Source organism: Rhinatrema bivittatum, chromosome 2, assembly GCF_901001135.1.
Source record: "Rhinatrema bivittatum chromosome 2, aRhiBiv1.1, whole genome shotgun sequence".
Taxonomy (NCBI): domain Eukaryota; kingdom Metazoa; phylum Chordata; class Amphibia; order Gymnophiona; family Rhinatrematidae; genus Rhinatrema; species Rhinatrema bivittatum.
Genome location: NC_042616.1, coordinates 267,798,955 through 267,812,553, shown reverse-complemented (window position 1 = coordinate 267,812,553; position 13,599 = coordinate 267,798,955). Strand labels below are relative to the sequence as shown.

The window sequence follows — 13,599 nt, the reverse complement described above, 5'->3', positions numbered from 1 at the left end:
GACGACTGCGCGCACAGCGTAAAGGTAAGTGCCTTTTCGCTGCCTATTTCGCTCCCAATAGCTACACCTCCTATGGTGGCGCTATTGGGTGCGAAACCGGCAGCAATCGCACCGCGACGGTGCGATCGCTGCTGGCTAGCGCAGGCCCACCCCCCCGTTTCGGCTCCCCGCCCCTCATCTTCTAAAGTATCGCAGGCCTGCGATACTTTAGAAAATGAGGCCCTATGTATGTCTACTTTAGAATAAATACCACAATAATAATTATGAAGTAGGTAAATGATTAGTGGACCATCATTAAAGCACAAACTATAATACAACCTTTTTTAAAATAATCCTCAGCCCAAGATCAGTTCCAATAATTTTTAATTTTTTGACATTTTCAAATAAAACCCTTAGTCGGTCATTTTAAAGGAGTTGCGTGCATAAATGTTAGCTACTATTGTAGCAATTTTCAAAAGCCAATTACTCAAGTAAAGTGCACTTAAGCGAGTAAATCCTATGGACAATTCAATGGCAAATATTGTAGCAATTTTCAAAAGCCCACTTATTCCAGTAAAGTGCATTTACGTACTCGACTAAAACCCAATTTTACTCAAGTAAATGCTTTTTGAAGTCAGGTCCTTAGAATTTACTTATCTTTTTTATTTTCAATCTTCCTTGTAAATTTAATGGTCCATAATCTCAACCACAGGCCATGTTTCGAGTTCAAATCTGCATCGGGGAATCGGTGACTTCTTCTTTAATGCTTTATAGACTGTTGCATTTCAGTCTGCAAGTTTGGCACCCAAGTTTGAATAAAATGGCAAAAAAAAAATAAGAATGAGAAGGTAAAATAAGACAGCTAACTAACATGCCATACTATCTTCTTTAGGTCTTAAGAAGGATTGGCTGAGTCCATGGTTCATAAATTGTGCACAAATTTTATATGGTGAGGAGCGGGGAGAGGCTCATCCTACTGATGTTTGCCCAGGGCTTCATAGAGGCTTAAAACAGCCCTTGTTGGAATTAATTTTTATTAACAGAAATGTTCACAAATGAAGTCAAACTACATCATCCTTTTAATATCGGTTTAGAAGCTATCCATTAATTGCTATGTCTTTTTAAAATAAAAATCTCTCTTCACCTGGAGCAGTCATAATTTTACAGTTGATTAGGAGAATAAAATAGCCAGCGATGAAACATGATTTGTTGGTGTAAAGGGAATAGTATTCACAGTTTTAACTGCAGAGTGGCTGCATTTCTGGAAATGAAGTGACATCATGCTTCAAGCCAATGTAGATTTATGGAGGACCAAGGAAATCCATTAATGCAAAAATGGTTTGGTCCAATTTAGTACAGATATAGGGCTGGATTTTCAAAAGGTTACGGATTTACGCGTGTAACCGGCCTTATGCACGCCAGGCCTATTTTAAAAAGGCCCGGCAACGCGCGTAAAGCCCCAGGACGCGAGTAAGTCCCAGGGCTTTACTAAAGGGGGGGCGGGGCCAGAGGCCTCCGACAGATCGGCCATTGCTGCTGTGTCGGAGGATCGCGAGCCGGCAGGCTGCCAGTGCGTGCAGCTTGTGTCTGCCCAGAGGCAGGCGCAAAAGGCAAGATAATTTTTGGGGGGTTAGAGTAGGGCTGGGGGGGGAAAGATTAGGGGAAGAGGTGGGAAGGTTAGGTTAGGGGGAAGGGAATGGGGAAAGGCAGCATGGCTCGGCGTGCACAATTGTGCACCCCCTTGCACGCGCCTGTTATAAAATCGGGTGAACGTGTGCGCGCGCGCCGGGTAGTGCGCGCACATGTACGCCTGCGGCCAACCTTTTAAAATCTACCCCATACTGTGCAAAAGCTTATAGCCAGACTACATTAGATGTAACAGAGCTTTTTAAGATAAATTAAAGGGATCAACATTTTCATAACCACCAAATTTTGTACCTCATTTCCCAGAGCCTTGAACCTTAGGGGCGGATTTTCAGAGCCCTGCTCGCCGGGAAGCCTATTTTACATAGGCCTCCCGGCGCGCGCAGAGCCCCGGGACTCGCGTAAGTCCCAGGGTTCTCCGAGGGGGCGTGTCGGGGGGCGGGCCCGGTCGTCGCGGCGTTTCGGGGCGTGTCGGCAGCGTTTTGGGGCGGGTACGGGGGCGTGGCTACGGCCCGGGGCGGTCCGGGGGCGTGGCCGCGCCCTCCGTACCCGCCCCCAGGTCGCGGCCCGGCTCGCAGGAGGCCCGCTCGCGCGCGGGGATTTACGCCTCCCTCCGGGAGGCGTAAATCCCCCGACAAAGGTAAGGGGGGGGTTTAGACAGGGCCGGGCGGGTGGGTTAGGTAGGGGAAGGGAGGGGAAGGTGAGGGGAGGGCAAAGGAAAGTTCCCTCCGAGGCCGCTCCGATTTCGGAGCGGCCTTGGAGGGAACGGGGGTAGGCAGCACGGCTCGGCGCGCGCCGGCTATACGAAATCGATAGCCTTGCGCGCGCCGATCCAGGATTTTAGCGGATACGCGCGGCTCCGCGCGTATCTACTAAAATCCAGCGTACTTTTGTTTGCGCCTGGAGCGCAAACAAAAGTAGGCTATTCGCGCTCGTTTTAAAATCCGCCCCTTAATGTCTCCACTGTAAAAAGAAGTTTGTATCCAATTTGTAAGGCTTAGTAGCTTATGAATATGTGTGGTATGTGGGAATACCCAGTGTCTTTCAATTAAATGTTTTCCTACTAAGGTAATTGCTTTTGGACTCCTCCTTCTGGATCCCTGGGGGTTAGCCATTTTCACAAATTACCTTACGTAAGAACTGGAGGATCTGGTTGTCTATGTATGAGACAACATGACTGCTCCTCAGAGCTACTTCAAATAACTAAAGAAAAAACAATGGCCTTTTAAAATATGTAATCTGTAATTGATAGAGTTATGATTTACTTCTAAAAGTTTCTGAACACTGAGCAGAAGTTACAGCAGAGATTTTGATGAGGTCTGTTTTAAAGGGAGACCTTTGGTCAGTCCTGGCTTTTTTTTGTTTGGTTGGTGGGTGGGGGTTGGGGGAGAGGGTGTTCACACCCCTCTCTTTATGCATTTTGTGACATGTACTGTTTATTTTCTATAAAAGAAGCAGAACTGCAAATCACAGTGCAGTAGAGGGTACAAGTTCCTATACTGGAACTGGCCAAAAGTCAGTCTCTCTCTCTCTCTCCACAAAATTAATCTCATCACATGTGATAAATGTTTCATCCATGGAAAGCATTGGCCCTCAGAGTGTGTTTCAAACTGGTTTCAAATTAATGAAGCCATAAAATGAAGCATAGATAGTTATGTGTGAGTGGCTAATGATGTTCAGTTGATTGTCTGTGAGTCAGGCAGCCAGTTCTCAGGGGGCTTGGTCAGTTTGTTGCAAGTCTGATGGTTCATCCAATTCTGGCAATGTGTTTAGTTGTGCAATTATGATGCAGAGTTTCGTTTCACACATTACTTCACTATGGAGGATACCTGTGGAAACCTAGCAGCAATAAATATCTACTTTTATCAGAAGGAAAAAAAAACCCCAGACATTTTCTACAACAGCTCTGCCAAAGCATTCTCTCTTCTAGTTCTCCCTTCTTTCCTACCCAAGCTCACGTGCACTACATTGGAAAATAAAATACTTTGATCTCTTCCCATGCTAATGTCGCGACTAAGGAATTGCCCCAACTGAGGCACTCAAGCAGAGAGCCAATGAGTGGGCAGCAGGGGTGGCAGCAGCTAGCAGATGAGAGGTATTGATTTGAAAGGGGGGGGATCAAGTTCTCTTAAAAGAAGACTGATGAGCTATTGAATGATGCATTGTTTCCATCCTGTTAAAGAACAGCTTATCCATTAGTGGGGCTGGCGTACAGGTAGCGCACAGTTGGTCTGAGCCTGGGGAACCTCTGCCCCAGCACACCTGAGGGGGTTGGGAGACCCTCTTACCCATAACAACCATAAAAAGAGTAACCCTGCATGGGACGAGGCCCACTCACCCCCCAGCTCAGTGTTGGTTCTATCAAGGCCGATGCAGCCAAAGGTGATATAGGCTTCTTATTAAGCCACAATTTATTGTTATCTGCTCGAAAATCCATTAATCCAGGCTGCTTCAGGACACAGCACTGGGGATAGATTTCCGAAGATGGTGTTTGTTTTGTTTTGGGGTTTTTTTTTATTTAACGTTGTTTATTTTATTGTTTCAGGAGGTACTTGAGCTGGCTTTCTCAATATTGTACGACTCCAATGGCCAGTTGAATTTCATTGCTCCTGACAAACATGAAGTAAGTACTTTTTGTTTCCACCACCTGCTTCCTCTCAAACTCCCCCATTCTGCACCCCCGGAGTCTCAAATTAGCACCAAGGAAAGCTTTAGTTTTGTTGATGATTAATAGGCGGCTCTTACAATATGAACAACCGGCAAGTCTAACAGGGAAACAGTTTTGTGAAAATGACTTTCTTGTAAAAGAAATTAGTTCTCAAATGCGCAGAGCACTCAATCTCTGTCACTTCCTTTATAATAAGGAGAAATTCAGTACAAAATAAAAATAGATATACTGCATGTTAGCTAATGCTTTTAGCTTTAACTGTACTTAGAGCTGGTTAATAACAGTAATGAAAACTGCAGCATATATTTTATGTGCTGCTATTATATGGTACTTGGAAATAGAGTATTAGCTTGGTTGCTTGCTAACATTCAGCCCCAGGAAATCTTATCCCACAGTGTTTTTCACAGTCGTGGTTAAAATCTGCCCGAATTGATTCCTTTTCTGTCCATGCTACATATTAGTATGTTAAAGTGAGAGTTTGGTTAGGATAGTGTGCCTTGTTAGCATTCGGATTTGCTTGTCTAGCCCCTCTGTGTGATGAGTGGCAGTGAAGCTCCACCTTTCTTCTCCCTGTTCGTGACTTGCGGCGCTGTAACTCTGCATCTGAGAGAGGCCCTGGCATAGACGCTTCAAACATCTGGTAGTCTTGTAAAGGTATCTCCACCCAGCTGCTTTGTTGGTTTTTCCCTGAACTATTGTAGCTGTATGCCTGATGACAGCAGGAAGAAAGTTCAAGCTGTGCTTCACAATACACGGTAACTGAAACCATGGAAAGAATATATTTTAGCTTTTTCCATTTTGTCCCCTGTTCCCTCCTTCCCCTCTAATCCCCTTATTTGGGACTACTGACCTGACGATCCAGGAGTCCTCTTTGACTCAGCCCTGGAGGGGGAATTCTCTTTCCTGACCAAAGTCTTCAAGCCTTCCCTCAAGCCTAATATTGCAACAGTTCTTTCATTTAGCCCAATAGTCTAAATGACCGACACAGCCACTGTATAGTCATACGTTATCTTTCTCCTGATTCTTCTGTCCTATATTTCCTGGCTATCCTAGCCCCCAAGTTCATTCTCCCTGTTATTTGTACCTGCGCTTCGGCCTTCCAGTTATATATGGTTTTTGTTAAGTTAACCCCCAAGTTTGATGTAAACCGGCCTGATATGAAGCTTGTCATGAAGTTCGGTATAGAAAAATGTTAAATAAATAAATAAATAAATAGAGTTTTTAATGCTGCTCTTAAGACAACTAAGGCTCACTCTGCAGTCATGCTCCCTCCCCAGTAGGTTCCTCCCACCCCCCACCCCACTCTCCCCACCATGATCCGAGTGCATCACCTCCATGCAGCATCTGAACCCTGCCTGACACATGAAGCGAGCATGAGGCTTCTGCAGCAAAGCACACAGGGCTGCAGCCGAATCATGGGGCTGGTGCAAATTAAAAAGCAGGAGGCAGGCTGAAACACCTCATTGTAACACAGAACCATATAGCAGTTCAGACACTTTTAACATTTTTTTAAAACGCACACACAGGATCTTCTTACATTATATACTGCCATGCGTTAAGTCTTGGTATTGTTCCATATGCCATAGACGTTTCAGACTGCTTTGCTCCTGCTAACCTACATCCCTACGAGGGAGGGAGCTATACTAGATTTAGTGCTCACTAATGGAGAAAATGTCTCTGTCTGGGTGGGTACCCACCTCAGCACCAGTGATCATCAAACGGTATGGTTTCATATCACTAATACAATATGGAGAAGTTGCACAAAGACCCAGGTTTTGAGTTTCAAAAACACGGACTTTATTGAAACGGGGAAGTACCTGGAGGAAGAACTAGAAGGCTGGGAGAAAACAAGAGATGTGGAACAACAGTAGGCCAAACTAAAAGGCGCAATTACTGAAGCGACTAATATATATGTTAGAAAAGTAAAGAAAAACAAGAAAAGAATGAAACCTATCTGGTTCACAAAGGAGGTGGCTGATAAAATAAAAGATAAAAGAACAGCATTTAAGAAATATAAAAGATCCCAAAGGGAAGATCACAAGGAAGAATATCTGGTAAAACTGAGGGAGATGAAGAAAGAAATTAAGAAAGCCAAAAGTCTAGCGGAAGAAAAGATTGCCAAAGAGGTAAAGCGAGGTGACAAAACATTTTTCAAAAATATCAGTGAAAGGAGAAAAGTCCAAAGTGGTACAGTGAAATTGAAAGGTGAAAAGAATCAATGGGTGGAAAGCGATGAAAAAATGGCAGAAATATTAAATGAATACTTCAGTTCGGTGTTCACTAAAGAAGACCCCAGGGAAGGACCATCGCTAGTTAACAAGAAAATGGAAGGGAGTGGAATGGATGAAACTCCGTTTACGGAAGAGAATATATGGGAAGAGCCTAACCCTCCCACCCCCTAGCCCTATCCTAACACCCCCCCCCCCCCCCCAATTCCTTTAACTTACCTTTTGCGCCTGCTCCAGGCAGGCGCAAGTTGCGGTTGCCGGCAGCTTGCCGGCATGAGATTCTCCAACACAGCGGCAAATGGCCACTGTGCCGGAGGCCTCTGTCCCCGCCCCTGGACTGCCCTGCCCTGCCTCACCCCCTTACCACCCCTCTTTCGAAGCCCCAGGACTTAGACGCGTCCCAGGGCTTTAGGCGCATCGCCGGGCCTTTATGAAATAGGCCCGGCACGCGTAGGGCTTTTAAAATCCAGCCCTATCTGTGCACATATGAAATCAGAAGTGTGAGAGGGCCTACATACACACAGCCGAGCGCACCTTATTACATTGGGGCCTCAAGAAAGCAAGTGCCATGACCAGCCAAATCACAACCAAGCCAAATCACAACCAGGCTCCTTGTTTACATTTCCAGGTTTCATAAATGTACTAAGACTAGCCCAGAGAGGTACTCTTCAAGCATCTACCATCAAAACCTCCTTAAGAAAAAGAGCTTTGTCCGCTTCGGGCCCCAAGCATTGGAACCTGCTCCCACCTGACCTAAGGCTTGAACAATGTCCAATCACCTTCAAGAAGAGACTTAAGACTTTGTTGTTTGGCCAAGCTTTCCCACAACCACTCATCTCCCCCTCGGCCCCACCTGTCTATCCAGACCCTAGCCTTCCCTTAAGTGTCCTACTTAGTGGTAACAAAGCCATTATTTTTATCCCCTTATCCTCCTTTAACCATCACTGTCCTTCTGGTTTGTTCACCCTACTAATACATCTTACCACGGTTATGGTTTGCATTCTCCCAAATGATGTTTATTTCAAGTTTTTCTCCACACTGTACAATGTAAATCAAGACTCTATCTCGGCTTTCTCCCAAGTTAAGTTTATCCAGGTTTCTCTACCTTGTTCAGTGTAAGACAAGACACTGTCACTGTTGTTGTTTGCTGGTTGTAATATAAACCGAAGTGATAATTAATTCTGTTAATTGAACCTCGGTATATAAAAAGTTATAAATAAATAAATAAATATTGTTCTACAGCTCTTTCGCTCACTAAGACTTTAGCAGAAACAATACACTTTTCATGTAAATAATACTCATTCTTAGTATCAGTTGAAAAATGTTCATAGCTCCTTATTTCACAGTGAATATGTGAAGCTCTTTTTTTTTTTTTTTTAAATCTTTTAGCATAGCCACCTTATGTTGTCTAGCTGCTTACCAGAGGTTTCACAATCAGAGGTGGCTACACTTGTGTTTCCTGAAGTGCTGCAATTATGCTGTGTATTGGCACGGTATTTGTTTGATAGCCGCTGCAGGAATCCAGACTTGTTATTTATGCCGGCTAACGCAAATCTGTCTTTCCCCCTCCACAGTATTGCATCTGGACGGACGGACTGAATGCCCTTCTGGGCAAGGACATGATGAGCGAGCTGACACGGAATGACTTGGATACACTGCTCAACATGGAGATCAAACTCCGTCTGCTTGACCTGGAAAACATTCAGATCCCCGACGCCCCTCCGCCCATCCCCAAAGAACCCAGTAACTACGATTTTGTTTATGACTGTAACTGAAGCTGCCAAGCGCGACCCGTGTGCAAACTGGAAATGCCGTGTGACTGGAGAGGTGACAACACACACACCCACCCACCCACCCATGCTCCTCCCCCCCCCCCCCCCCCGGGGTGGCGTTGTTGTTGCTGTTGTTATTTTATTATTATTATTATTATTTCACGTGCACACTTCGTGCCCCCCCCCCCCCCCCCCGATGTCCTGCAATCTCTCCTGCGGATATTTTTGTCACGTGTCTTCCAGTCAGCAGCCACGTTGCTTTAGCGTCTGGTCTGCGTCGCCTGCAGTCCCAAGACCCATGGATACAAGCAAGGAATTTGGCAAAGATGTGACAGAGTGTGCTTGGACAGCATTCCCACCCCTTCCCCCCCCCCTCACTTTTAATGCTGGAAATGAAGACTTAACCGCCCAGGGTGACACCTGTGTGAGAAGGGTGGCACACCTCGCTGCTGCTAACGCTGCTTTAACTGGAAAGGAGCTCTAATCGCAGGAGCAGCTACCGCACCACTGCTGCTTTTGCTGCTGTTGCTGAGATACTGCTGACGATGACGATTTAAAAGAGGGGGGAAAAAAAAAAACCCAAACCACAGGTCGCCGGCTCACCACAAATTCTAATCGGACCTTTAGCTCTTTTCAGTTCCTGCTCTCTAAATTAAAGTTTACTTCTCCGTTGTTTCCCTAAATAGTGTTGTGGAGGGAGCAGTGCAGCTCCTTGGAATGAGTAACCTACACCACTCTAATGCCATCATTTATTTTATTTTTTTTGTCTTAAACTGCCCTTTCTCTCTTCCCTGGGTCTTAATTCCCTCCAGAACAGTGACTGAGAGCACAGTGGTTGTCATATAATTCCCTGTAAAATATTTAAAGCCTAATAACTGCCTCTGAACATGGTTGTAGATTTCCAAGGTGGTGGTTACTACTTTCCTCCTGTTAATGAGGACCATTAGATCATAAAAACTACCAGCCGTCAAGGTTTACACTATTGTAAGTGTTACAATATTACACATTTTACAGACAGGAGTTTTTTGTGGGGTTTTTTTTTTTGTACAAAGAAGTCTTAATTTTTTTTTTTTTTTTGCCAAACATATATATTTAATGAAGGACAGAAAAACTTTAATGTATGTACTTTTCTAAAAAAAAAAAAAAAAAAAAGGTTTTTAATTATTTTCATTTGGAACATTTGTTCTGGAAAAATAACATTCCCTTCAATATGCTGTTGAATAAAATTTGAGTTGTGATGATTTTCTTGAAGTTTTTGCTTTTTGTGCCACTTGGGTGATTGAATACTGCATTGTCACAGCTTATGCAGGGTAAGGTGCAGGAGGACCAAGGCCAGAAAACTCTACCATCTGCTGTAACCCAGATGAATGCACAAACTGAGATTGATGTGTGGGCTATGTGATTCTTGACATACTGTATTGCAGCATATGTGGAATATATATGGTACATATGGCTGTGAATTCTGCTTGACAACAAACATCACCTTTGGGATCACAAGATGCATTGAGGCAAGTCAAAACTGGCAGCTGCTGTTACCATGCAAGCCCTTGCTCTGCTCATGCTCAGCGTATCTGGGGTTAGTTTAATTGCCCAGAAGTATCAATGGTGGAAAGATGGGTGGCATCACTGCTCAACAGCAAATCTTTCGCCTGTACTTTTCCCAAAAAACTAAAGAGCTAAATACAACACTTAAGCAGTCTTGATTTAAGAGTCTACATGTTGAACCATCTGTTTCTCACATCAATAGAATTAAATGCTTAAATACATGAATCTGATTAAATTAAAATAGCAAGTATTTATAAGGAAACAGCGTAAATAGCCAAGTAAGAGATTACACGGTTTCAACATATTTACACAAGTCCACTGGTATTTTACTAGATGATACCATGACCTAGATGATGACGTGCATGAGTTTTTGTGACATTTGTCCACTTTTGCAACAGCAGACATATAATATAATTAGTAAGCTTTGGACAGGAGTCTCTATTTTTCAACAAACACTAATGCACCCATTGCATTTTCCATCAAATATTCTGTAACCTCCTAACCTTGTTCGCGGCGAAGATGTAACAGGCCCTGGCATGCCGCAAGCAGAGGCTGTCCGACTCGCAGTGAAGAAGGAGCAGGCCCAGGCGTGCCGCTAGTGGAGGCCGTCCTGCTCGCAGCACGCTGGGGTCTGCCAAATTCTGCACAGATTCTGCACAGTTGCGCAGGAGGGTACCAATTTTGTATGTGTATTGCCTTTTACACCAGAGACCTGGCGAGTACAAAATAGCATCCTGTGACATTGGAATATTTTAAGACTTCATCCGGTGTTTCAGGAAGGTCCCATTTTTGCTCTTACTCGAGCACATGTTTCGAGAGACCGCCTTGTACAATCTACTATGCTGATGTCATTAGTTCGTGATTTACAAGTAGGGCATTTTGCCTGCGGACGGTGTAGCATTTGCCCCCTTTCCTTTAACAAGGAAGGACATGTTATGTTTACCCAACAGACCGCCCTTCAAGCTACATTTTTTGCCTTCCTGTGATTCTACAGGAGTAGTATATTTGATATGGTGCCCCTGCTTTCTATGCTATATAGGTAAAACCTCTCGTAAAATAGGAAAACACAAGTTGTATTAGATTGATAGACGCGAGGTTCCCTTAGTGAACCATTGGGAGATGGCAGGTCACATGTTTGAGGATTTAAGATTTGTGGTGCTAAATAAGCCAACACCTCATTTTAGGGGTGGCGATTTTAATAGACTTTTGACACAGAAAGAACAGTGGTTTATTTTCCAGTGGAAAACAGTAGTCCCAGGTGGTTTGAACAAGGAAGTGGAATGGGGTGTGTGTTGTTAATTTTTTCTGAATCTTTTTCTTTTCTTTTTTTCTTTCTTCTTTTTTAATGTTTTTGTTTTGTTTTGTTTCTCTTATGCCTAGTATATTTTATTTATTTTATTTATTTATTTATAGTGTTTTATATACCGTCATTTGGTTTCACCATCACAACGGTTTACAAAATTATGATGATTAACAAGGTTTCAAAAAAGGTTCATATGGTTGTTATCATAGAAGAAATCAATTTGTACAGTTATTTTGGTTAGTCTTTACATGTTTCGATTTTTTGTTCTATTATCATCTAGTATGGAGCTCTCCAGATTTCCTAGGGAGTGGTTGGTTTTTGGGTTGTTTTTTTTATTAGGTGAGTTGATATGTTTTGGTGAACATCCATGTTTTTAGTTCTTTTTTGAAAGATTTTAAGTTTTCTTGTGTTCTGAGTTCGATTGGGAGGGTGTTCTAGAGTTTAGGGCTGCCAAGAGAAATTGTTTTCTTTTGTGTTGAGGTGAGTTGTTTAGATCAAGCAAGTGGAGTCTTTAATAGTCCTTTATTTGCTGATCTTGGGTTTCTGTTTGGAGCATGCAATTTTATGGAAGAACTTAGCCAGTTTGTTTGTTTTTCGTATATAATTTTGTATAGTATGGATAGTATTTTGTATTCTATCCTGAATTTTAATGGGAGCCAGTGCAGTGATATAAGTGTAGGAGTAATGTGATCATGTTTTTTAGCTCCAGTGAGAATTCTTGCCACTGTGTTTTGTAGGATTTGGAGTGGATGGATGGTGTTGAATAGAAGTGAGTTACAGTAGTCCAGGTTGGAGAATGAGTAGTTGAAGGACTGATCTGAAGTCGTTGGTGGATAGGAATGGTGTTAATTGACGTAGTGTTAGAAGTTTATGATATCCGTCTTTGATTTTTGTTGTGATGTGGTTTTTGAAAGAAAGTTCCTTGTCAATTATAACTCCAAGATTGTGGGCATGATTGACCGGAGAGATAGCTACTTTTTGGTTCATTAGGTTGAGAGATGGTAGTTGAGGATTGTTGTTCTTTCTGTCCAATATGATTATTTCAGTCTTATCAAAGTTAAGGATGAGTTTCATGTTGGTTAGTATTTGCTTTATTCTTCTTAGGTAAGTGGCTGTTATTTTGTAGGTTTCTTCCAGCGAGTTGTGTATTGGGATTAATATTTGAATGTCATCTGCATAGATGAAGTGGGTCAGATTAAGGTTTCATCGGAAGTGGCATATTGGGAGCAGGTAAATGTTGAAGAGTGTCGCTGATAGAGCAGATCCTTGGGGAACTCCAGTGTCTTGGTTTATTTTCTTTGAGAGGGTATCATTTATATATGATATATGTATATATAGGTATATATGTATATATATAGTTATGTATGGATTACCATAGACATTTGGCCTTGTATTTATTTTTGTCAATATGGTTTTTGCTCGGGACAGGTTGTGCATCTGACAGACAAATGTGGGGAGGGCTTTTTGAGATACATAAAGCGTGAGGACATTCACACACACATACAAGAGTATTCACACAGCTGTTCATTAGCAGAGGGAGAGACGCGGTAAGTTTAAGATATTAGTATTATGCTCAGGCTTGTGAACCCTTGGGCCGACGGGAGGATGGTATACCTTTGGAGAAGATCCGTAGGTTCTCCCATCGGGAGGCAAGGCAGGAACAGAAGATGTGACCAGCTGACCCTCAGCACTGTAGACAGAGACAACTGTGGAGGCAAACGAAGAGTCGTGACATCGGGAACGGAAGTGTGTCTTCACCACTGGAAGTCCGCGGTCCCCCCAGGAGGAGCCAGTAGGGACCCGGACCGCTGGGACTTAGGTGGACCTTTCAGAGGTCAAGGAAACTGACGTTCGGTGCAAGGGCTGACTGGAGCTTCACCCCTGGAAGCCCGCGGTCCCCCCAGGAGGAGCCCATAGGGACCCAGGCCGCTGGGACTTAGGTGGGCCCTTGGAGACGATGGTCAGGAAGAAGTCCAAGGTCAAGTGCCAGAGGGTCGTCGCTTACCAGTCTGAGGTCACACACTGGGGGTCACCACTTGCCAGTCCGAAGTCACACACCAGAGAATCACCGCTTGCCAATCCGAAGTCAATACCAAGAATCACCACTAGCCAATCCGAAGTCAGGAACCAGGAACAAGGAATCAAGACACTGGAACTCACCGAAGCAAGCAGACCTGACCAACGTAGGACATTGCCAAGTCAAGGAATGAGCAGAGGAAGCCTCCTTATATACTTCCTCTGCCCTGGATCATTGGAAGCAGGTGAGTATCATTAAAGGGATCAGGGCCCTTTAAGTCAAGCCAGGGAGCGCGGCCTCGCGCCTAAAGATGGCAGCAGCCATCTTGGATTTCCTCCACGGAGGAAAGCCAGCAGAACGCTGTGAGGGAGGAGCAGGGACGGCTCCCCACCCGGCGGCCAGACTGCGGACCGGCCCCGGAGAGACGGGCACCGGCCCAGGGG

At 44.1% G+C, this 13,599-nt stretch overlaps 1 protein-coding gene across 5 annotated transcripts in view; it reads left to right on the top strand.

The window, feature by feature from the left end:
• ELMO1 (engulfment and cell motility 1) overlaps positions 1-8,900 on the top strand; it is an 805,215-nt gene extending 796,315 nt beyond the window's left edge. For all 5 annotated transcript variants that reach the window (XM_029589504.1, XM_029589501.1, XM_029589503.1 and 2 more), the window contains 2 exons: positions 4,169-4,246; positions 8,094-8,900. In XM_029589504.1, the coding sequence (XP_029445364.1) occupies positions 4,169-4,246; positions 8,094-8,294 (279 nt within the window). In that variant the 3' untranslated portion in view covers positions 8,295-8,900. The remainder of the gene's footprint in view (positions 1-4,168; positions 4,247-8,093) is intronic.
• Positions 8,901-13,599: the final 4,699 nt, after the last annotated feature.